General features: G+C 39.6%; 1 protein-coding gene across 4 annotated transcripts in view; it reads left to right on the top strand.

Moving 5' to 3' along the window:
* ankrd11 (ankyrin repeat domain 11) overlaps nt 1-26,433 on the top strand; it is a 137,450-nt gene that overhangs the window by 91,895 nt on the left and 19,122 nt on the right. For all 4 annotated transcript variants that reach the window (XM_061814951.1, XM_061814953.1, XM_061814949.1 and 1 more), the window contains 2 exons: nt 17,070-17,215; nt 25,686-25,818. In XM_061814951.1, the coding sequence (XP_061670935.1) occupies nt 17,129-17,215; nt 25,686-25,818 (220 nt within the window). In that variant the 5' untranslated portion in view covers nt 17,070-17,128. The remainder of the gene's footprint in view (nt 1-17,069; nt 17,216-25,685; nt 25,819-26,433) is intronic.

The raw sequence follows: 26,433 nt of genomic DNA, 5'->3' as shown, positions 1-26,433 counted from the left end.
ACCCAAAGGTTGAGAGTTTCGCCTTTTAACTTAGTTTCTTCTTTACCACAACGAATTGATTTCAAGGCGAGCATCACTGCAGACACTGTACCAATCCGCTATTTGATCTCTCCTTCCATTCTTCCGTCACTCATGAACAAGACCCCCAGATACTTGAACTCCCCCTCTTAGGGCATGAAATGAAACTCATTTTCGACTGAGGACCATGGTCGCAGATTTGGAGGTGCTGATTCTCATTACAGCCACTTCCCACTCTACTGCAAATCGGTTCAGTGAGAGTTGGGGACCACTGCTTGATGAAGCCTACAAAACTATATCATCTGCAAAAAGCAGAGATTCAATACTGAACCCAACAAAGCAGACACCCTCTAGTCCTGGACTGCGACTAGAAATTGTCCAGAAATGTTATGAACAGAATCGGTGGTAAAGGGCAGCCTTGGCGAAGTCTTACGCTCACTGGAAACGAGTCCGACATACTGCCAGTAATCCGAACTAAACCGTATCAGGGGTTTTGGTGCCCCATATTCCCCAAGCACCCCCCACGGGATTCCCAGAGGGGCACCGTCGAACCCCTTGTCCAACTCCACAAAACATATGTAGACTGGTTTGGCAAACTCCCATGCAGCCTCAAGGACCCTGCTGAGGGTGTCGAGTTGGTATACTGTTTCACATCCAGGACAAAAACCACACTACTCCTCGTGAATTTGGGATTCGACTTCCTGATGGACCCTCCTCTCCAGCACCCTTTAGTAGACATTACTGGGGAGGTTGAGGAGTATGATCCCCCTGGAGTTGTAACACACCCTCCGTTTTCCCTTCCTAAAATGGAGAACCACCACCCTATTCTATCAATTCAGAGGTACTGTCCAGTATGTCTACCGATTGTTGCAGAGGCGTGTCAACCACAACATCCAGAGCCTTTAAGAACTCCAGGCAAATCTCATCCACCCATTATTTATCAATTTATTTCATTTGCGCAATTTACTCAGTACTTAAGTAATTATTTCACCATATGCTTTTTTTTACTCAGTACTTGTAATTATTTGACCGTGTACTTTTTACTCTTAAAATTTTCATTGGAGGACTACTTTTTATTTTAGTCACATTATTGCCGAGTAACCTTACAATATTTGGCTACTCTACTCACCTCTGGAGCAGACATCCTCTATTAGTATTCTACTTACATTTAAGCAATGTTTTCATCAGATCATATAATGTTGTACTTATTGAACTGGTCTTTTGGGTTTTTGAGATGACAGAACGCAACACAGAATGAACTAACTTATAAAATAATAAATTAATAAAAACTGAAAAATATAGTATTTACTTTCCTGGAGGATTCATTTGGGATTAGCTTTTCAAGTTGGTAATAGTGAAAAATAAACTGAATCAGACAATTATTTTAGTTATTTAAAGAGAAGGATGCTATTCATGTGGCACAGCTTTAAGCGGGGATCATGTATAGGTGGAGGTGGCCCTGGCTCAAAGCAAAGAAGTAAGGCAAATTCAATTTTAATCTTAATCTTCTGTGGGTCATAATAAAATTGTCCTTAAATACCTTTTTTTCCCCTCAAAAAAGAAAAAGTGTGCACATACAAATGAAATCTGCATAGCTAGAAGACAATGAGCAAATAAAAATGTGAGAAGCCAAAATCATAACGATTGAAAACTGGTTGAAAATCCCCACATAGTTTTGTTTTATGTTCCAAGAGGGTGCCGTAGATGATACATTGTTCCCTTAGACTTCAGCACGTAAATGTAATTAAATAATGCCAAATTTACTTGCCGACGAGTGTGGAAGATGTCGCAGGCAGCGGAATAAAAAAATATGTTTACAGGCCCATTTAGCCACACAAGACGGCAGTGTTTTTGGATAAAAATCCTCCAACATTAGTCCAAATGTACAAAACTACTATGAGACAGACATTGATTCGTGCCGATGAGTGAGTATTGATTAAGTAAAATCAATTGGTGGTATGTTGTATGGTACTAGATTATACTGTATATGTTGCACAAGGCTGGCGGATATATGACGCCATCAGGGTATGTAACGTCTCAAATATAGCGAGCTAGCTGATGGGCCTGAATGTGTTATGTTCTTACTTAAAGGGAGATTAACCACAGAAGTCAGGACTAGTGTCCCTTCAATAACCAGCCAAACTATAAATATGATTTTATTTTTTTAGATATGTGGTGATTTCAAACAGCATAGGGCAGTGTTTCCCACGGATACACTTATTTGTGGTGCCCGTCACAGTGAAATTTTGCCATGACCAATAGATTTTGTCTCCTTTTTGCTGCTTTTGTTTTTCAGTAAATACCACAAATTTCCTTTCTGTAAAGATACTGAAAGTTCAGTCCTTCCAATAACTGTTTATCAAAAGTATTACCTAATTTTGAAAATCGATTTTCTGGAATCAGCGCCATCGATATTTTAGTTCTCCACATAGCTGGTAGTGGCATTTCTCTTGGAAACACCACTCCGTGTGGGGAAAAATCTATATACAGTTTTCAGGACCTTTTGAGTTTACGATTATGCGACAAAAAGACTGCTACCGGAAGCAAATCAAAACTGCAGCACTGGACATGGTGAGTCGCCCCCTTCCCCCAAGTAACCGACTACTCCTTTATCCATCATTTCCGGCCTATAAGTCGCGACTTTTTTCGCACGCTTTCAACCCTGCACCTTATGTGGTGATGCAGCTAATTTGTGCATTTTTTCTAACGGCCACAAGGGGGCACTTGAGCGGAAAAGGTAAGAGTCAGACCAGTGGAATATATGTGCTGAGGAAGTGACTTTTACCAGTATGTTGTTTTTTTTTTTTTTAAACCAGCCCTTTTAGCGCTGCGCTTCAGTGATTTAGGTATGTTTTTTATTTTTTATTTTTTTTATTTTATTTTGCCGGCTCTGTTAGTGCTGTGCTACCGCGTTGCTCCAGTGTAGCTACTGCAGCTGTTTTTTTTTTTTTTTTTTTTTAAACCACCTCTGTTCGTTCTACCATGTTGTTCCTATGTTAAGATAAGATAAAGTATTATAACTTTGACAACTCTTTCTGTAATTCTACATCTTGAAATATTTGGACACCCTTGAAAAGTATAATTTTTATTTGGAAAAGTGATTTTCCCCTGTTTTAAATAGCACAATCCTGTCACATGAACGAATCACTGTTAAAACACTTTAAGATGGCGCTTTCTGATCCTAAAGGCAGAAAATGTAGCTTACTAATGGCTTCAAAACTAACCTCTTTAGGTCAACCATTTTGAAACTGAAGTCAACCAATTTTTAAAAATGTGATTATTTTTTTAGTCAGTTGGGAGGTCTCCTATACCATTGTTTATTTTGCAAAGCAACTACACTGCTAATAAAACCTGAGAGTGGTGCATGATGCTGCAATATGCTGAAGTGCTGGCCTCTCTCTGACCGCAGAGGGAGTGGCTTCAAGAAGATGAGATAATGCAACCTCGGGAGAAAGTTGTGTGTGTGTGTGGATGAGAGAAATTATGGAGAGAGGGACTGCCAGGGCTAGATTACTTTTCTGGCTCGGCTCTTGCCCGTCTTTTCTGCAATCATCATTTTATTGGCTGGAGCTAACGCTTCTTGTGTCAGGCACAAACCATAAAAAATGTATGCACAATAATATTGTTATAGTTTAAACTACTTTTTAAGATTATTCTTTGTTAAACAGAAGTAAATTATTTCCTCAGTGCAGCCTCTTCATGACCCCATGCTGTTGCTGACGTTTTGTCCATGGTCGAAGTGTTTTGTTAAATGTACAGTTTTTTAGAGGCTCTTCCAGGTGAATAGCATTCAATGCTTTTCATAAAATCACAAGTCAACCGTATCAAACTTTCTACAAATTGAATCAGATGCAACAGTTTTTTACTTAAGTGCTTAGTCACTTTTTCCAACTCATTGTTTGCCATCTAGGAACTGCTTCTTGCTTATCAACAAGCCTCCACCCCAGGGCTGCGCAATTAATCAAATCTTAATCATGATTGCAATTTTGGCTCCCATAATTGAATGAGACTGATCATGTGTTTTTTTTTATTTTTACATTTAAAAGGCGTATACAGGTGAATATGAATAGTAATGCATATGAAGCAGTGCCCGCAACCTTGTCGGCCAGTCACCAGTGGGCCAATGTAAGGATAAGGCTTCATTAAGGGCCGGCACTGTGCTCTCTGGCCCACTTCTGTATCAAAGCTTAAAATGGCACCGATGTCCAATTTAGTTGTACAGAGTGATTGAAAAGTAATTACCAATTTTAAAGTACTTTAATTGTAATAATTAATTCATATGTTGTAATATATATATATATTTTTTCGGTATATGGTCGATGAGTTTTGGAAGTCTTTTCTACAACGCTATTGACTTTGGAAGAACTTGAAGGGTAAATACGACAAGTTATGTCTTCCATCGCACAGGAATTCCTTGTGATTTTCCACTTTTTGCCTGACCTGACTACATTTAAAAAAACAAAAGCGTCGCAAGAGTGCTTAAGCCTGTTCTAGCTATCTTCGGGTAGTAGGCAAGGTACTCCCTGAACTGGTTGCCAGCCAATCACAGGTCACCTTGAAACAAACAACTACTCACACTCACAATCACACCTAAGGGCGAGTCTCCAATTATCCATCCATCCATTTTCTGAGCCAGTTATCCTCACAAGGGTCACAGGAGTGCGAGAGCTTATCCCAGCTATCTTCGGGCATGAGGTGGACCACACCCTGAACTGGTTGTCGCAGGCTACATAAAAACAACCATTGGCACTGAAATTCTCACTTCCGGGCAATTTAGTGTTTCCAATTAACCAACCATGCATTCTTTAGGGGTGTGCGAGGAAACTGTAGTGCCGGGAGAAAACTCACGCTGGCACGGGGTGAATATGCCAACTCCCCACAGGCGGGGCCGCGATTTGAACCCCGGTCCTCAGAATTGTGAGGCCAGACGCTCTAAGCAGTCGTCAAGTGTGCTGCGAAAAGATATGTACAATGTTAATATCGCAAACATGAAAGTCTTTTATGTTGTCACGGACATACAGAGCAGTATTGCAATTAAGTTTGTATTCACTGACGAGCACAGACAGTGTCAAGCATGTAGCACAGCTGTAATCATCGCTAGTTAAATAAGTTAAGGTACTGGTGCGGATGAGATGATAGCCCTTAATTGTCAATTCCCTTTGATAACTTATTTGCAAAATGATTCAATGTTATAATACTATCTCACCATTTCTTAAACACACTGGTGATTACAGGAATGAAGCCATAATGAATGTTGTAAAGTCTAGAAGTGTGACAATCCTGCAGATATTTAATTTGGTGAGAATTTACAGTATTTTTTTCAACTAGGGCCTTTAGAATTCTGACCATTTAAGGAGTAACCAGTATTGTGACCACAATCTTCTAAATTTTTTGCACTTCTACGTTTGTTGAAGTGGTCAATCCAACCAAGGTTAGCAAAAGCAAATGTCTAAATAGACGGACTGTCATTTCTGGGAAATTTGTCAGTTTGCTATTTTGAGTACAGCTGGAACACCGTATAGGTTGACAGGAGATGCTTTGGTTTGAATTGCATTGTTTGTCTCTCTTACCATATACTAGCAGAAGGGGAGCGCTTCAACCTCTGTAGCTGTCTTTTGGTTGGCTGGCTTTCTATTTTCACGTGATGTGGGGGGGTGGTATAAATAGCAGTCTTTGAATAACTGCAGAAGGAAGAGAAGGTGGGTGGGGGGAGACGAGATGGAAACAGTGCCAGTGAAGATATTAGTGCCAGTCTCTGAACAGAGAAAAAAATGATACAGCCGTTGTCTCATCTGTTCAATCACTGGATGATTATAGTTGAATGCAGTCAAAAGAGCGCATGTGTATTATGGAGGAGGGAACTAAGGGATGGAATGCATATTTAATTCATGACCCTGAGAAACAGAAAACCTCCTCTCTTTAGGGATTGTAATAGATAGTAAAGTATAGATTGTTATTCAATACGTGTTTTTATTAATTATTTTTAAATATGCCATGGCAAGGCTAGATACCTTGTTGAACTACAATAGTTGTTTTCAGTCTCAATAAGGGTTAAAAAAGACACCTTGAAAAGGGACTGCAGATGAGAATGTCCCCCTTCCAGGATGACCAGGCTGCAGTGGATGTCGAGTGGACAACATTAATCACAGTCTGGTGCTGTACCATGTTCATTACGATGGCAAGATTTTGTGCAATGTTCATTAAGATGGTATATGAGTCAATTACAAGAGAAAATCCACCACAGGTTAGACACCTCTAGTTTTTCTGCCTCAGGACTTAGGATAGTCGCTCAGAGTGAGGGTTTACAAAGATAGATACCTTGTTGAACTACAATAGTTGTTTTCAGTCTCAATAAGGGTTAAAAAGACACCTTGAAAAGGGACTGCAGATGAGAATGTCCCCCTTCCAGGATGACCAGGCTGCAGTGGATGTCGAGTGGACAACATTAATCACAGTCTGGTGCTGTACCATGTTCATTACGATGGCAAGATATTGTGCAATGTTCATTAAGATGGTATATGAGTCAATTACAAGAGAAAATCCACCACAGGTTAGACACCTCTAGTTTTTCTGCCTCAGGACTTAGGATAGTCGCTCAGAGTGAAATCCTCCATGGCAACGAGTGAGGGAAGTTGTCCACCTCAGATCTTGACAAAAATGGTCGGTGCAGAACCCAAACTGCAGCATCCTCAGATTCGGTCAACGTCACCTTGCCTTCTTTATTAACAGTAGATGGCGCGGGGCAAAAGGACAAGTGGCTGTTAAACAGGCCTAAATGAACTTTAACCCTTGGACCAATACCTACTCTTCCACAAGTAGGGTAAAAAAATTACCCTGATTAAAATCAATGAATTTTTAAAATCAACTTTTTATTCTTCAGAATCTTTAAAACAAAGAGTTGACACATTTTCTTATCAGTTATTCCTCATAAATGTTTGTGACAGGCAATTTGCATTTTATCTATTTTTTCGATAATTTTAAGAAATTGCAGTTTTTGTATCACTACCCTACTCTTCCACAAGTGGGGTCAAAAACTACCTGTTAAAATCAGTGCGTTTTTGCAATAAACTAAATACATTTCTCTAATTTAGGTTAAGATTTTATTTTATATATTTTATTCAAACAAAAGAGTAACTTCATTTTGGACATGTAGAATTGTATCTTTTCATTTACATTTGAGTATTTAATCAATCAGGTCAATCACGAACAGAGAACATTCAACAGGTCCAGAGACCATAACACATATCTACACACACAAATATCTTATCTACTCTCTCTGTGTGAAGCTATCACAAAATACAGTGTTTCCTCATTTTACGTAGGGGTTTATATTCCAAACAATACCTGTTCAAGTGAAATCTGTGTAGTAGAAGTTGATTTTGTTTTCCAGTTTTTGTTTTTTTCATTCATTATATACATTTTTTTTCAGGGTGTTTTTTTCCATTTACAGTGCATGTTTTTTTTTGTCAGTTTTTTTTCCATTTTGTTTTCTAATATTTTTCATTTAGTGTTTTTTTTTGTTTGCAGTTTTTTTCTTTTTTTTTTCTTTTTTTTTTACATATGTTTCAAGTTAAACCTTTAACCACACACACTATAAACATTAACATTTTCTCACATTTCCCTTATTTAAATACACTCAAAGTTCAAATCTTTGTAGATTTTAAAAAAAAAGTACACTACTGTATTCTAGAATGAAACCAAAGATCAAATCCTGTTTGAGGTCAAAGCATTTATTTCACAAATTTATGAACAACAGTCGATCTATTTTCTTCCATTTTATCCCCGACCGGGTATAAGTGGTTTCTTATTAAAACAAACATATTATAGTTTTTAGAAAGAACAAAAATATTATTAATGCTCAATCTATGAGGTTGGACACAAGAAATTATTAATAGCAACTCAGGCTTATTTTACAGTTCCTCTGATCGGCTGCCACGGCTCTGCTATGTTATCTTTTTCCTCAGAAGCACCTTGGTGCAGGTGTCTTTTTGCGAGTGAAAAACAGCTTCGGGTTGTTCTTGGTGACTTTTTTTTTTTTTTTTTAAATTTCATTTGGGCTGGAATATTCTTATAAACAGACATGCCACCTTTGATGATGTTTGAGAACTGAGGCTGCGACTGGTTCGCCAAAGGCTTCGGGGCCCGCCAGCCACCCCCGCAGTGTGAACTAACACTTGATCGCTTGACGACAATGGCCAATGAACTTCAGCAAACTGCACTGAGCTCGGTCGGGTGCGCTCATCCGGGATAGGAATTCAGAGCGGCGACATCAATCATGTACCAAAGCACCATGGGCCACCTCTGCGTCTGGCCATTGGAGGTGTAGGTGGCAAACATCTGGTCCATAGTATCTACTCCTCCTTTGGTCTAGTTGTCAAAAGGGATCGTTTTTGTTTTTTCTTTGGGCTGTTTTCATCCACCATCTTGATGTGGAGCATTGTGCTAAGCAATAGAACAGCCTTTACCTTTCATCTTACAAAGTTGATCATGGTCATGCTGCCATTGAGAACAAATTCAATGTTGTGCACCTCTCGGCACCTGGAAGCCTTCATGACTTAAGCTACAGTTAGCTAACACAACTGTTAGCTACCAACAAAGTAAGCTATCTGATCACATATTTGTCACATTTGATCACACATTAGAATCTATCAATGAAAAATACTGTAAGTTCAGAAATGTAATATATATTTTTAGATTTATGTTGCTGTGTAAAAATGACCTCCTGGGTGGTGACACTGCTGACATCAAATGTGTAAGTGGGACAGTATTGATGGTCAAAGTTGCATCAAATGTGAGAAATGACATCAGATGCGTAACTGGGACAGTCAGATTTGCTAAGTATTCAAGGTTTCCTATAGGAACCACTTGGGGTCATTTGTTTTACCCCGAATGTGGAAGAGTGGGGTAGTGATACAAAAACTTTGTAATAAAATGAATAAAAATGCAACTGGCCTCATGTCACAAAGCATTTTTTATGGATAATACCTGGAACATAGATCTAATCCATCTTTTTGGGTTAAAGCATGTGAAGAATAACAACGCATTTCTGACTCCATGTATTCAAGGGTTAACCAAATGCCATACATCCATCATCTGAGCCGCTTATCCTCACAAAGGTCGTGGGAGGGCCTACTGAAGTTGGAGACCGAATTATCACGCGTAGGGCATTCCAGAGTATAGAGGCGTAGCGTAGATGATGATCAGATGAAGTAATGACACTGTAGTTAGGGTGATGATACACTTCTAGATGTAAAGCATAAGTAAGCAACAATAAGGCTCATTAACTACAAAGGAAAACTCAGCTAAAGTGCTTGAATAAACAAACCAACAGTAAGTGAACAATAATGAAATCTACGGGGTTGATGAGTGTCCTTAATGTACATCTAGAGAATAATTATCATCTAACATCAACAATATATGTCATTCTTAGCAACTATTTACACAATACCACTAGCTTTCCATTGCAAACGCATCTGGCTCGTATCAATAAAGTAAAACTCTCCTACTTTAAAGACACAGTTGCCCTTTGTTGTCTTTTTAACACACCATTACAATGTTGTCTACACTATTTTCCCAACCATGGGGCGCATCGTATTAGAAAGCATAGCCTCAGTTGCGGATGCAATTTCTGTATTTTAACACATACATAAGGTGCACCATATTACTGGGCATAGGCATGGTAGCGCTCACGAGGCAGTGAGGAACAATTGCACTTTTTTTGTAAGTAGAAGAACAATGTAAATAGAAGCAAAAAAAAATACGCAATTTTAAACATATGGTGGCATGCATGCACGCTATTTAAAATGGCACCAGGAGCAAAAATGAGTTTGGTTGTAATTTTTTTCAGGTATTTAATAATGTAAGCTGTGAATTTGGTTGTGCTTGATTGAAGTATTTGACAATGTAAGCAGTAAGTTTGGTTGTACTTTATTGAAGTTGGTAAACAATGGATTTTTATTTTTTATTTTTATTTTAATTAATTCTCATCCACAAATCCATGAAAGTCCTCATCTTCTGTGTCCGAAATGAACAGCTGGGCAAACTCGCGAGGTTCCCTCTCATCATTATCAGAGTCAGTCTCGTTGCCATGTGGCTCCTCAGAAATAATGCCGGCTTTTGCAGAAGCTCGAACAACAGTGGAAGCAGACTCGTTAGCACAAGCATCCACAATCCATTCAAAATTGTGGCGTAACTCTCCCGGCGCCGCCTCCCAGTTTTAGTAAAGCTTTGGTACGGCATTTGTCATCCATCACTCCCACGCCACTTGCAACTTCACTTTGAACGCCCTGTTTACACCGATGTCCAGCTGTTGCAGTTCCTACCTTTCATAGAAGCTTGTTTTCCCGCTTGGAGTTACTTATCTTGAATTTTCTTGCGGCTGCTTGATATTTTGTGTTTTCCCGTGTAAGTGATAGCTTGCAGATTAAACTGTGCTTTTCGTTGGTGCCTTTTTAGGGACTCCTTTGCCAGAACTATGTTGTTTTGCACAAGGCAAATACTGCGGGTTGTGCCTTTAGTGTTCTCTTCCACGCCTACCCTTCCCCCTCAGTCAAGTCCACCTTTCCTCTATATAAGCAGGCTGTTGGGAGGGAATGCTCCCAGTCAGTCAGGCGAAGTGCTTGTCAAAGTCACACATTTACAGATTTGTTTGAAGTATGTGCACACCTAAGGCGCAGGGCATTAAAAGGTGCCCCGTCCATTTTGAGAAAATTTAACTTAAAGGGGAAGTCCAGTCATTGAATTAACAATGTATCAGATACGTCATGTCATATGTAGTACACCTTGAAAATTTTAGGTTAGTACGATATCATTTAATGGTGTTTTGAGAAGATTTTTATCGGCAATTACGAATTTTCATGGGCACCGCCATTTTGGCGAGTCACATGACCTACGTGCATTGCTGTGACGTATTACGTGTGCAAACAAAGGCTCGCTGACTTTGTAACACAATTATGGCCAGCGCTGATTTCTCGGATTTATCCTCATCTGATGAAGTAATAGCAGTATTGGTTGATCGGGAAGACATCTTCTCAAAAAATGATATAGGATTAACCTCAAATTTTCAAGGTATAGTACATATGACATGGCCTATCTGATACATTGTTAAATCACTTCCCCTTTAAGTGCACCATATGGTCGTAAAATATGGTAATTGTACTTATCTCAAATGGTGTCTGTAATTATATACCAGGCAAATGTGTAACTAGTGTACCGTTAGAAATGTCCTGCTTGAGTGTGTTGTAGCGTATGTTTGTGTTCATCAATTAAAAACAAAAACCCACGGTCAGCTTTGTGGAGCACAAAAGTTCAGAATTCCAGATTTCATTTCATGGCATTTACACCTACATTCGTGAAACAACTTAGGACAGAGCACCTTTGTTTAAAGAGCGGGTGACATCCCTAATAAACATTCTAAAACAGATATTGCAATGACAAATACATATAACAGTATTCACTTCAATGTCTATTCGAAAAAAAAAAAGTGAGCGGAGAGCGCGTCATCCATGCACAAAGTTGCGCAATTGGGTGTCCCTCGCCATCCAAGTGGTCGCCATATTAGTTGCGTCATCTGTCCTTTACGTCATTGTCACTTCCGCCGTTGAAAACGCGCAGTGCCCGCTACTATGGAAGCCGAACAACAGAGATATTCGCATTTTTCCGACGCCCCTTCTGACACCGAAGCTCTTTTCAAAAAGAACAACACCACACAACCGAGTGAAGTTACCAGGGCAATATTACACTGTTTCAAGCGCTCAGGGCAATATTACACTATTGTTTCGAGCAATATTCAGATGATATCTGATCACGGCCAAACTGCCTCACGTCCGATCCACTCCCGCGGAGCAGATGAGCCATCGCGGCTCGTCGCAGCCGGCCGGTGTGGCTTATGACAGAGCCGAGCAGTCCTGCTTTCGTCACATTCGAGCCGGAGCCCTTTATGTGCGCACACGACTGAGTCACGCATTCTCGGATGGATTCTTCAGAGCCGCCCCCGTCGCAAAGCCCGACACGCATCCTTCGCGGAACATGTGACCGCCAAATGCGGCGCCTCAGCCGGTGTGGCTGAGTTTCGGCCCGCCATCCTATATAAGGAGGGGGTGGAGCCGAGCTATGTTGCAGGCTGAGTGAGACGATGGCTGGGCAACCCGCACATCGATACATTTCATACGCGGAACTTTTGTTACGTTATGAGAGAGACCGATTACGTGGTCTGCCCCAAACTACTATTTTTTTTAGTAGCTTTATGCTCACATCAACACATTTCATACGCGGATCTTTTGCTACGTTATGAGAGAGACCGATTGCGTGGTCCGCCCAAAACTATTTTTTTTTTGTAGCTATATACACACACCTACCTGTTATTTGGAACCCACAAAGCTGTCGTCCTTTGCACCCGTGCAATCCATTTTTCACAACGAGCAGGGTCTCTTTCAAACTTATGAAGGGTAATTCCATTCTCCCGACTGTTCAAGCAATGTCCCGCAATGCAATGAGCCGGCATTTTGGCTAACACGAAGGAACAACGAGCTACCTTCGCGGAGGTAAAACTCATGGAAACAAACGAGTCCACGGGGGGCGCCACTGTCCTTTACGTCACTTTCTGCTTCTTCTCGACAACAAATTCCTGAGAGAATTTTCATGGCGGGAGTTACAAAAACCTGTATACGTCAAAATAATGTTTTGTGGTGAAAAAACACATAGGACCATATTGACTGTGGGTTTTTCATTAATAATATACCAAAAATCATCCATTTGACGACACTTGAGCTTTAAAGTCACCCACTTTTCAACTGAGGAAACGTTTCGGATCAGAAATTATTAAATTGACTTTAAGTGAGTAACATTTAATAATTGGTGGCCTCACCCTAACTTCCAATAACAGCATCAAGGTTGCGACCCATCACTTTACTTCATCAGACTTTGATTCTTAATTTGAAATGTTTTTCAAATTCCATGCTCTTTAGTTAAAGTCCGGTGAGTGACCCGGCCAGTCTAGTTGCATCTCCCGTTTAATTTGGATGCATTTTTCTTTATATTTCCCAGAAAAAATACTTTGCTAACCTACACAGGGCAGGATGAAGGAATCACAATCCACTTTTTGAAGATGAATTTGAGAGAAGAAATATAGAGTCCATACAACAAGATGCAAACCTTTCATCACCAAAAAGAATCGGAAGGCCAGAGTAGAATTCCAAAGTACAGAGATGAGCCACAAATATTTTGGAACAAATTTTTCTGGACTGATGAGATCAAGATTTACCTGTACGAAAGTGATGGACAAGTATGGGTATAAAAAGAATTTTCTTTTGATCCAAAACACAGAAGCTCACCTATGAACCATAGGGGAAGTAATACTATGGCCTGGGCTTGCATAGTCACTTCTGGAATAGGTTCACGAGTCTGGATGTAACTCATAATGGTAGCAGCAGAATGAATTCGGAAGTCTTTTTGTTAGAAAAAAAAAAAGTAAATGCCTGGAAAAGTATTTATAATGAAGATTGGAACAGTCGGACGTCAATGGGTTGCAAACATGATGCAGTTACTGCTAGTAAGGGTTATGCCACCAAATGTTATTTACTTGGACTTTATTTAATCATGTATTTTCAATACTTTTGCTCACTTGAAAAGTGGGTGGGTTCAATCAAAGGGTGTCCCGAGTTGTTTGACACATGTAGATGTAAACAACAACAAATGAAAGCTAGAATTCTGAACTTTCATTTCATATCTTTTGATCTGAAACCCAAACGTCTTCAGTATACAATAAAAACAAAACACTTGCCCTTTCCGTTTCAATACTTTTGGAGGAGATTGTAGCTGTCCTCAGAGCTTCCTGAGATAGAGACGACATGGGTTTTAGGGGACATCTCCAAAGCCCTGTGGAACAATGAGATTATAACTAGCTGATGTGTAAAGTATGTCGGGGCCCTTAAAAAAAGACAGCTTTGTGTTTATTTGTTTGAAGACCACCCAAGTGATGATGTGTAAAGTTAAAAAAAAAAAAAAATGATTTCAGTCAGTACAGCTTGTCAAAATGTTTTCTGCGCTGGTGCCATTAGCAGTAACCCGCTGTGGCTACCAGGAACATCAATTATGTTAGTATTATTCAGGTGGTTTGTAAAAGTGCAAAATGAGTTAACTTGTCTTGTTGTTGAAGGTGATGCACACTTTAAATTAGTAATAATGTTAGCAGAGTATGTAGCATCATAATTGGGGAATGACAGTTTCCAAATCAAGGCTTCTTCATTATCCCTGAGGGGACAGTTTTATTTTTCTACATCATAATAGCTAAAAGTTTCCAACAAAGGTGATGTAAGATCGAAATGTGTTTTCAAATCCAGGTTAAAAATTCTTCATTTCGTCATGCGTTTTAGAGTACTTCCACTTTACAGTGATATTTCGGACACTAAAAGCTGTTTTAGTTGTACTTTATCAATTTTTTTTATTTATGTATTTGAATGCTTTTATTCAAGTAAAGCGCATTGAGTTACCTTGTGTATGAAATTCTCTCTACCAATAAATTTGCTTTACTTTCCATGCCAGGCGTGTATCGTCGCCACAACGGCCAGCATAAAAGAGTTTTTAAATTGTGACTGGATGATGGAGAATGCAAAAGGGAAATGTACGCCTAGCAGGGCTCGAGACAGCAACCAAATTGGTCACATGGCCTTTTTTTAGCTTGTGTGATTAAAAATTTAATCTTGTCATACTTGCACAAGTGCATGTTCTAGTGGTTGAAAGTTGCCTTCTCTCGCACCATTTCATTTGAGGAAGAGAGCGCTGTGACTACGTGACACCATCTCAATCATTATGAATTTATTTTCAGATAAAAGCAACCTGATGTAATGTGATTGCCTGCTGACTGCATCTTCCAGATATTAATTGCTGTTATCAACAGCACCTTCACATACATCCAAATCACATCTTTATGTCACAGACAGACTAGTGGTCCGTTGTGTCTGTCTACTGGAATCGCCACGAAGTTCCTATATTGATGCTTGCTGACAACATATCCATTTTAAATGATAAGCATGACGTGTCACCTCATCTGGATTACCGATGAGCAAGCTAGGTAGCCCGGACCTACCTTGTTAAGTCCAGTAGCTATTAAACTCCTCCTGCCACAACTCACCTAATCAATGCTGCTCTCTTTGTCATGTTCTTTCCCTGAGTTACGACAGGTGTAATAGTCTCACTATTAACAATGAGTGTCTCTCTCCTCTCTCTCTCTCTCTCCCTCCTCCTCTCTCTCTCTCTCTCTCTCTCTCTCTCTCTCTCTCTCTCTCGCTCTCTCTCTCTCTCTCTCTCTCTCTCTCTCTCTCTCTCTCGAGCCTCCTCTCCTCGACTCTCCTCTCTCTCTCTCTCTCTCTCTCTCTCCTCTCCGAGAGCTCTCTGTCTCTGCTCTCTCTCTCTCTCTCGGCTCTTCGTCTCTTCTCCAGTCTCTCTCTCTCATCTCTCTCTCTCTCTCTCTCTCTCTCTCTCTCTCTCTTCTCTCTCTCTCTCTCTCAGGTCTTCCTCTCTCTCTCTCCTTCTCTCTCTCTCTCTTCTCTCTCGTCGATCTCTCATCTCTCTCTCTCTCCTCTCTCTCTCTCTCTCTCTCTCTCTCTCTCTCTCTCTCTCTCTCCTCTCTCTCTCTCTCTCTCTCTGTGTGTGTGTGTGAGAGAGAGACCTCTAACTGCAAAGCTTGCCTCAATATAACAAAAACAGATTAATGTGCAAAGGTTTTATGAAACTAGCAAAGCTAACAAATCTATCTTGCTATCTGACAACATATAATTTCACTATTAAAGATTAATCCATGTTCTGTTCGGGACTATATTTATAAATAAGTAGTTTTGTTTTTTTGCTAGCAAATAAATTGCAATGTAGTGTGAATAATCACAAAATACTTTTATATAGTGGTTGTACACTTATGGAATCATTTTCAAACATCATATGGTTGTGGTATTGGTCTGAATTATGTGTCTTTCTCAGGTTAAGTGAGTAAGTAGCCCTCACTATAAGAACTGGGCCCTGAGTCAACCAAGTGATCAAATAAAAGTAAAACTTTGTCTTTTTTTATTTAATTGACCTGTTTTGTTGGCCACTGGTTGTTGCGGGCAAACATTATTCACAGTAAAATATTTATATTTATATCATTTCGAGTCACTGTCAATCTTTACTTCCAACAAAAGTATGTTTTGCTGCTGCCATGTTGTACCTCTTCGAAACAAAAATATGGTGTGACCAAATCATCTGCCAGTGCAATCAACTGAAAATGTTGGTCTCACCAGTGCTACTAGTGCAAAGCTTAGTCTAGATCCCTGGTTAAATATGTAACCACTTTCTTCCTTACGCCTCAGAGCCGACAACTAGTTTGCAGCTTATAGCATTACATTTATAGTGTGTAGTGTTGGTTATTTAGCATGAGAAGAAGCACAACATCCTTCCCTTCATCCTTGCCAAAATCATTCACAGATAATACTACTTAATACTTTTTGAGAATGTTGGGTGTAAAACCAAATTGTCCGTTAAACGGGTTGTTAGAACCGGAGGTTCCACTGTATCAAAAATAACCCTTTTCTCAGTCAGTGTATGTGGTTGTGTGTACTGTGTTGCTTAACACTGATAAATACAGGTACAATCAAAGCTTTTCATGAAATCTAATCTGGTAAAACTAGCACAGAATAAAGTAGTGCTCACATGTAACCTAGATGTCAGAATTTTTGTTGAAAGGTTACTTTGGTCCAGAGTACTGAAGTTCTTAGAGAAACCAATTCCCAAAATTAAAAGCTCTTGAACTCATCAAATGATAAATTCTGAACAATAAGTACTGCATTATGTGCAATGTATAATATTGTTTGGGAGAAAAGAAATATCTTGGTTTGCAACGTTAGACTGTGAAGCATATCATTCTGATTACATCGAAAATCAGAAAGCAGCGGCTCTGCTTTTCACGTTTCAATAGCTTCACTAGCGAGTGCTTGTTGTGCTGCCAATGGGCATCTTATCTGACATATCTAAATCTGAAACTCATAGTGATCAGGTGATAACCTTCCCTGTTTTCCTTCCAGACGGTTGATGATGATGCAATGGCAGCGTGAATGAAGCTTGGCGTGGGGAAAGCTGAACGATGCCCAAAGGTGGGGGTTCTAAAGCCCCCCAGCTGGACCACTTTCCTCTTAACACCGACATGGTGGAAAAGCAGGGTGGGAAGAAGGTAAGGATGATACAACCACAAGCTCACACATTACTGGTCTGGGGAGACTGGCACATATTGTACCTGTCCATGATTTATACCACTTCCACCAAATAATTTCTGTCGTCTGGGTACTGAATATCAAACTTTGTGAGTATACTTTTTCTATGCTTGTTTCTAGTTTCAAACATTGTTTAAATTTTGACAAAAAAAAAAATTGAAGGGCATTTTGGCCCAACATTAACAGTCATGTGTTATGCAATGTAGGAAGTATTCATTAATTTAACACGTGCAGACCTGTTATTTTCATAATAGCAGAGGGTGCCAACTGTTTTGTTAAAGCAGCAGCAGCAAGGCACACAAAGGTGTAGTTTATGCCGGCATAGATTTCCAGTCCTCCGCAAAGGATTGCATCAGACTCTGGCATGGAAGGAGGGAGCAAGGGAGGGAGGGGGTGTTTTAGCACACAAGGGTGGGTGGAAAGCAGAGTGAAATGAAAAAAAGCAGCCATTGCTGGAGACCGCTAGGTGTCATCTTAAAACTCATCTGAGAGAACCATTCAGTCAGTTTTTAAAATGGAAATAAATATTTAAAATACTCCTCTCTTACTTCATATTTCATTTTTTTTTATTTATTTACATTTTGCACTCCCTTTTGTTTTTTTCTTCATGCTTATGCTTGCTTATAATACAACTTCAAATGCCATGGTGCTACATAGTAATAGGTCATTGCTAAGGCTTTGTTTTGCTGAGTGCGCACTCTTTACTGTACCATGACATCATGGGCTTGTGACAGAGGCAGGGCAAAGAGGAAGAGTTCAAAAGGACAGCACATAATTTAAAATGCGTCGGTCACGTGATGCAATGCGGGTGCTGCTGACCAGTGGAATATTAAAAGGCCTTAAAAGTAAATGTTACTTGCTTAAAATCATTTATTGACACTCCAATTGAAGTTTACTGGAACACTAAACAGACATGACATTTTAAAAAAAATTACGACTATTGAATGTTCAAGTACTGTAATTTTTTGAAAATAAAGCACAATTTTTTCCCAAAATATTTTCAAAAAGTAAATAGAGCGCATTATATTTAGGTATGGATGAAAAATACAAAATACAATCACATTGTATAGTCGTGTACAGGTACATAGAGTGGTAAAAAAGGTATACATATCCATTTCGATATGATGTTCGATGTCTTGTTACGCATTCATATATCAGATGTGATTTTTCCATTTATAGGCCGTTTTTTTAAATTGCATTGATAAAAAAATATATATATTCTCTCTTTTTCTGCAATATTCCGACCATAACCCGTGCCAGAATCCTTTTGCAAGGGAGGTGGAAGATTAGATGCACGTCTGTTGATTCGTCAAATGTGTTCCTCCTGACCAATGAAAACGCTTGTTGTAAATGAGGCAGATCATGGGTCCATTTTCAAGTGAACACAATGACAGTGCTCAATAGGAAACACGCCTCTCGAGTGAAAGAAATTGATCAATATGTTAAAAATAATTTCCGATGGGATTGGATGGAATGAGAAATCGTCGATACAGTTGGAAAGAAAAAAGTTACCGCTCTAAGTGACTTCATTTGCAATATCGATCAACCTGGTAAAGCATGTGGTGTCAGGATACTGTTGACTATGGATCAACAGGTTTCAAGGCAAGTTCACGCGAAATGACAAAAGCATGTCAAACAACTGAAAGCAACAAAAACTAACTTTTCCATAGCTTGTGTATTAAAGGGCTACTGTCATGAAATAGATGATTTTTGGTATGTTATTAATGAAAAAACGTCAGCCAATATGCGCCCATGCGTTTTTTCACCACAAGACATGATTTTGACGTATACAGCTTTTTGTAATTCCCGCCATGAAAATCCTCTCGAGGGATTTGTTTTCAAGAAGAAGCTGGAAGTGACGTAAAGGAGAGTGGCGCCCCCAAGTGGACTCGCTTGTTTCCATTTGTTTTACCTCCGGGAAGGTAGCTCGTTGTTCCTTGGTGTTAGCCAAAATGCGGCTCATTGCATTGCTTGACATTGCTTGAACACTTGGAAAATTTATTTAGCCTGCCGCGTCTATGAACACCCTCGAAAACAGGACGGCTCGGCTCAGTCATATGCCACACCGGCCGGCTGTGATGAGCCGCGATGGCTCATCGCCGCCGCGGAAGTAGATCGGACAGGGATGCGGTTTTGGCATATCATCTGAATATGGCTCGAAACAATACTGTAATATTGCCCCGAGGGCTCGAAACAACAGTGTAATATTGCCCCGGTAACTTCACTCGGTTGAGTGGTGTGCTCCTTTTCGAAAAGAGCTTGCGTGTCAGAAGGGGCGTGTTTGTCTTCCATAGTTAGGGTGCACCGCATGTTTTCATTGGCGAATGTTCGGGTGATGTCACGGACGGAGGATGAAGCCAATATGGCGACCACTTGGATATTGTAGAATAACACTTCTGCAACTTTGTGTATGGATGACGCGCTCTCCGCTCACATTTTTTTCATTTAGACATTGACGAGAATAATGTTATATGTATTTTTCATTACAATATCTATTTTAGAATGTGTATAGGGATGACACTTGGGCTTTAAGATTTCAACCCAAGCCCAACAACCAACCCCAGTTGCAGACAGGGTAATCAATAACGAGGTGAGAGTTCAGAAGCAATTACTTATACTAAAAGTGACTATTTACTGATAACGACACATGACGTTAATAATTGTCAAATTCATGCATTTCAAACATTTACTAAAAACAAGAAATCAAAGCGTTTTTGATTGATGCAAATCTGAATTCAATTTAGTAGTTCACTTAGTTGAATTTGTACAGGCTCCATACCTCAGAGGTTAGAGCATTGGTTTGGTAAACCAGGGGTTGTGAGTTCGTATCCCACTGGGGCCTCCGTTCCCCAAGAGGGGTTTCATCAGGAAGGGTATCTGGCATAAAAACTGTGCTAAACAAATATGAGCGTTCATCTGAGCTGTCACGCTATGGCGACCCCTAACGGGACGAGCCAAAAGAAACTTAGTAATTTATTGGGGGTAAAGGTATGCACCTAAATAATGAACGATCGTATTGTGGACATTTTGAAAACAGAATAGCATTTATTTATAGATGTACTAGATATATTTAATTCATTATTTTTTATTTTTCAGTCTTTTTTTCATTCAGTCAAATCACATCTGATATATATTACAGTAATCTGCGCCCCCAACCTGAGCTCTCTAACTTCCTCGGGAGAGCTTCGCATTACGATCTTTAGCATATCATATTAGTTGCGACTGCACCAAAGATCAGAAAAGACCCGTGAGTTTGTTTTAACTTAAACTAAGACAAAAAATGTTGACTACGATTAGTTGTGCAGCCGCTTTTAAGAGAAATGTGACATCGCCGACGTGAAGAAAACAAGTGTTAAGAATTTGCTAATAGCTATGCAGTACTGGCCATGAAAGTGTTAATTTAACCATGAGTTAGAGCATCAATGAAGTGTGTGAGCTCGTTAGAGAAGCAGCCATGCAAGCCCAAGTCATGATATTACTTCCCCCATCCTTCACAGATTAGGTTGTGTATTTTGGCTGTTTTTAAATAGATCCTTTGTGATTCAATCATTACTTTTTTCTCCTGTTCTGAGGCCTTCTGATAAAGTGGTATCATCTGCATGAGTGCACCACACTGCCCTATGAGGCCAAGGTGCACACAACAGGAAGACCACGCTCTATCCATCCATCCATAAATCCATCCATACATACATGCATATCCATTTTCCAAGCCGGTTACCCTCACAAGCGTTGCGCGAGTGCTCAAGCTTATCCCAGGTAACTTTGGGTGAAAGGCGGGCTACACCCTCAACTGGTCCCCAGTCAGTCCCTCCCCAATACGATATACACACACAACAGCACAGACTGGTGTAATAATCGCGTGATGCAGGGGGCAACCAACATAATTGTGCAGCACAACAAATCGATAATGAAATTCATTGCTAATCAATTTGTATCGATGCGTTGTTGCAGTGCACTTGCACTTGGAATACATTTGTTCTCTACTGGCTTTTTTTTTTTTACGACTATGTTGTTCTGTATTTGTTATATCTTTGGTATATCTATGTAAAAATCAAACATTTTCTCTGTGGACATATTTGGACCCACTCTTCCATCCAGAATTTTGTAATGCAGCAAAAATGGAGACTTTCAAGCATGAGCATCCTTTTTAACAGTATACCACTGTATTTCAGTCAGATTCAAGACGACTGACTAGCCCGCTCTAAAACCTTGTTTTTTATCTTTTATTTTTTTTTTATCTTTTCCAAGCAATTCAGAAGGTGATGTGCTGGTGTGTTTTGGGTCGTTATCCTGCTACAGAACCCAAGTGTACTTCATCTTGAGGTCTCGTAATAACAGCAGGACATTCTCCTTTAGGGTTTTTTTTTTTTTTTATTAAAGGGCATAATTCATTGTGCCATCATTCACAGCAAGTTGTCCTGATCCTGAAGGAGTAACACAGCCCCAGACCATCACACTCCCACCACCATGTGTGACTGCTGGTATGATGTTATTTCTGAAATGCTGTGCTGGATTTACACCAGATGGAACCATCTGGTAATCTATATAATATTGTTCCCAACGTCTTGGGAATCATTCAATTCTTTTTTGCAAACGTAACACAAACCATTATGTTGTTTTTTGGTCAGCATTGGTGTCCACCTTGTCTGCCATGGATGCCATTTTTTTCCAAGTCCGCATTATTCTTGTCATTGTGTTTCTTTCTTTTTTTTTTTTTTTTTTTTGATGTTGTGCTGCATTTGCAAGAGATCTAATGACACACACACGTTCCAAAAAGCTCAACTTTCATCACTAAGATGTTTTTTTGTAAACATAAGATGAACCTCTATGTTGTTTTTGGTCAGTAGTGGTTTTCTCCTTGGAACTTAGTCAGGGATGCCATTTTTGCTCAGTCTATTTCTTATTGTAATGTGACCGTGACGGAGTGAAGCGAGGTCTGTAGTTCTTTAGAAGGTGTTGTGAGTTACTTTGTGGCATCCTGGATGACTCATTGCTCTTCTTTTGGTTTACTCTTTTGAGGCCAGCCACTCCTGGGAAGGTTTACCACTGTTCCATGTTCTCTCTATGTAAGGATAATGGCTCTCCCTATGGTTCACTAGAATCCTAAAGCTTTAGAATTGGCATTTATAACCGTATACATAGATGTCAATTGCTCCATTTCTTGACTGTTCTACGATTTCTTTGGATCTTTGTTCATTTTATTACAGCTTTTTTTAGTTATTTTGTCCTTCTTGATTTTAAGTGATTTCTTAGTTGAACAGGTATGGAGGTAATAAGACTTGGGTGTGTGGTCAGTGAAAATTAACCAAAAATTTTAATTAGCTGCAATTAATTCCTGATTTTAAATGGGGAAAATTGCTTTTTTTTTTTTAAACAGGGCCAGTTAATTTTCATCGGTATCAGACAATATTTCGAGTTGAAGCCAAAAGGTAATACACATTGTGCAAAACACACGTTTCATTTTTTTGTCAGAACTCTATGAAATCAAATCAGACTAAACATCTCCTTTTTCAGGTAATTCAAGATTACCAAAATTATTTAATTTTGTTAAATGCCACAATAATGACAGAAAATATCTTCAAGAATTTTACGTTATTTTTCTGGAGGTCAAAAATTTACACACATTACCTTAGTATCAAGGAGCCTTTCCTTTTGAACTAAATGGCTTTGGGTCAAACATTTTGGGTCAAACGTTTTGGGTAATCTTCCATAAGCTTCTGACTATACTCTACTGGAATCCTGGCCCATTCCTTCTGACAGAACTGGTGTAAATGAGTCAGGTGTGTCAGTTGCCCTGCTTTGCGACAGGCCTTTTCAAATCTGCCCACAAATATTCGATGGGATTCAGATCAGGGCTTTGTGATGGTCACTTGAAGACATTTACTTTATCCTCAAGAAACTTTTAAAACTTTTGGAAGTATGCTTAGTGTAATTGTCCATTTGGAAGACCCATTTACGTGCAAGTTTTGGTTCTTGGCTGGTGTTTTGAGATATTGCCTTAATATCGCCATGCAATGTTCTTTCCTCATGATGCTTTATATCTGGGACACAGTGCCCTCAGTGGTGTGATCGCAGCACATTCCCATGATGTATACTTGTGTATAATTGTTTGGACAGATGAACGTGACACTTTCAAACGTCTGGAAATTGCACCCAAGGATGATCCAGACTTCTGATAGTCCGCAATTCTTTCCCATAATTTCAAACAAGGAAGGAGAGTGTTTGAGGTGTGTCCTGAAATCTGCATCAATTAACTCAAGTTGTCAGTTAACCTATCAGGAGTTTCCAAACCCAAGACCTCATCATCTGGGCTTCCCCATGTTCTTTAAAGACATAGTAGTTTTTGTGTATGTAAACTTTTGACCTCAGATATAAAAATTTCATGAAGAAACTATCTTCCTCATTATTTTGCCATTCAACAAAATTATATAATTTTGGTGATCCTGACTAACTTCAAACGAGAGGTTTAGTCTGATTTAACTTCAGACAGTGAGACAAAAAATGAAGTCTGGGTTTTTGTACAGCTTATGTAAACTTCTGGCTTCAACTGTAGCATTTTATGCTGATCAGCTTCCATCCATCCATCCATTTTCTTAACCGCTTATCCTCACAAGGGTCACGGTGAGTGCTGGAGCCTACCCCAGCTGTCAACGGGCAGGAGGCAGGGTACACCCTGAACTGGTTGCCTGCCAATCACAGGGCACATGGAGAGAGACAACAGTCGCGCTCACAATCACATCTAGGGGCAATTTAGAGTCTCCAATGAATGCATGTTTATGGGATGTGGGAGGAAACCGAAGTGCCCGGAGAAAACCCACGCAGATACAGGGAGACCATGCAAACTCCACACAGGCGGGTCTGGGATTGAAACCAGGACCTCAGAGGCCAACGCTTTTACAGCTGATCCACCGTGCCGCCCACTGGTCAGCTTTAATGTCAGAATTTGCTTCTGGGCTCCTCAAAAGCCATTTACTCTGCATTGCCACCATGCACAGTATATTTGAAAAGGTAGTTTATTTTTAACCTTGTCACATGTCTTTTGACGTAGTACTGTAAATATCTGACAGCCAATAGTTATTTTGGGTGGAACAGACAACACGTCTGAGATAGACAACATTAGACTACAAGACAAATTGCACTATATCAGGCTACTCCAATAAAAACGTCTGTTCCGATAGCACCACAGCCCGTTTTTATTATCCTTGGGGTTTATCTTGTCAACTCTAATGTGGGTGGATACATTCATGGTCGTGGCGACAACAAAAGGCCTAGATCGCGCCACCTGTATTATAAGAACAAAAGGGGAGAAACGTTTGGTAGTAACTGGTGCTCAGGAAAGGACGCTCGTTAGGGCTTGCTTGAGGTATGTTCCGGTACTTTTAGCATGATACAGATCAAACACATGAAATAAAATATTATGTAGCCTAGCAGGCTGGTGCTCGCAGTAACGGTTGTGTGTAAACATGCTGCCGTTCGTTCAAATCATTCGGTACAGCTTCTGTGTGGGTGAAGTAATGGCTTAACCCATTTGTGACTAGCGTCCCATTTTTTGGACATCATGATTTTCACGCATTATATCCTCCTTTTTTTTCCACTTGAAAAATATGTCCTTTAATGAGCAAGGTAATATTTTTGGGACGATCTGCTCAGAAAACCCAACTACCCTCTCACAGGCAGCGTGCCATTTTTGGGACGAGATTATAAATTAGTAAAGTTATCATATAAGTTAACCATAAATGAAAAAGAAGTGTTATTTCCTTCATTGTGGCCTGTTAGGCGACTTTTATCTCAGTAAGGCAAAAAATTGCCACCCAGCCCATGAATGGGTTAATTACAATGAAGTAATTTAATGACAGGAAGTTAGGGCTGTATTAGCGTCATGTTGTAATGTTGGTTTGACCTGACTGATTTAGAATACGTGATCTGACAATGGCAGTGATAGCCAACCTTTATGGAGTTAAGGAACATATTTTATAGTTGTAAAATCTCGCGGCACACCAACAAACAAAAATGTCACAAATAGTGGATAGATTAATTTGTTTATGTACTTCCTGTCATCTAATAGAAGACCAGTCATCATTTTCTGTCAGTATGCCTCACTGACGATAATGAACATCACATATACATGATTTACTGTAAATTTATTTTTTTAGATATTCAGTACACAATTATATACAATAAATGAACTGTAGTCCTTTTCATTTGACACATTATTCCATCTTGTGATCGGATTGATGATAGGGCCCAAAAATCCTGAGGGAGTAGATCCTAATGTCAGCCAAACACCCAATTTGTGTCTATGGCTGTATCTAATACTATTTCACTTAAATATCTGCATAATTCGAACAGCATTTAAAGTTAATATATATCTAATTCAGGTTTTTTGTCATTGACTCTGTGGTATTTAATGATCTGGTTTGTTGCACACAGGAAAAAGTGTCGTCAAACAAGACTCCCAAATTGGACCGCAGTGATGGGGTTAAAGAGATGAAAGAGAAGGGATCAAAAAGGAAACTGCCATTCACAACTGGACCAAATGGAGACCAGAAAGATTCTGACTCTGGTAAGAGAAAATGATTTACAACTGTACCCTGGACCCTCGATTTAACAAACACTGCTTTTTCTCGAGTCATATTCTGATGTAAAAATACCATTTAGCTTGCTATGTTTTGATGTGGCTACGCCACTTCATAATGGAATAATGTTATTTGTCTTTATAAATTATAATGGAATGTGTGAGCTGAAACAGTTAGTTAGTTAGTTAGTTAGTTAGTTAGTTAGGAGGCTGATTTACACTGATCTGTAGTCCAGACATTGTTCCTCTAAGAAGGCTTTGACATCCAAACATCAGTCCTTTGTTTCTGTTCCCAGGGCACTTACTCTGATAAAAAACAGTAGGGTTGCTCACCACATGGCTTGATGTATATTTATGTCCAGGATGGGTCTCTTGTTCAGCGAAAAGCATTGCAAAAACATCCTGTTAGCCATTTCCTGTCTCTTCTGCCTGGACCTCCTGCTTTCAGAATTGGATTTCCCCTAGAAAATCATTGTCAAACTGTGAAACACCATGGTCAGACATAGGTGATTAAAGAAAGACTCTCCCTAAATATTATAGGATTGGGAGCACACATTAAAAGTTAGTAGATGAGGGTTCAGTGTTTCTTTTAATGCCAGAGTT

The sequence above is a fragment of the Syngnathoides biaculeatus genome, chromosome 3 (assembly GCF_019802595.1).
Source record: "Syngnathoides biaculeatus isolate LvHL_M chromosome 3, ASM1980259v1, whole genome shotgun sequence".
NCBI classification, from domain to species: Eukaryota; Metazoa; Chordata; class Actinopteri; order Syngnathiformes; family Syngnathidae; genus Syngnathoides; species Syngnathoides biaculeatus.
Note: the sequence above shows the minus strand (reverse complement) of the source record. Positions and strands in the feature narration are given on the sequence as shown.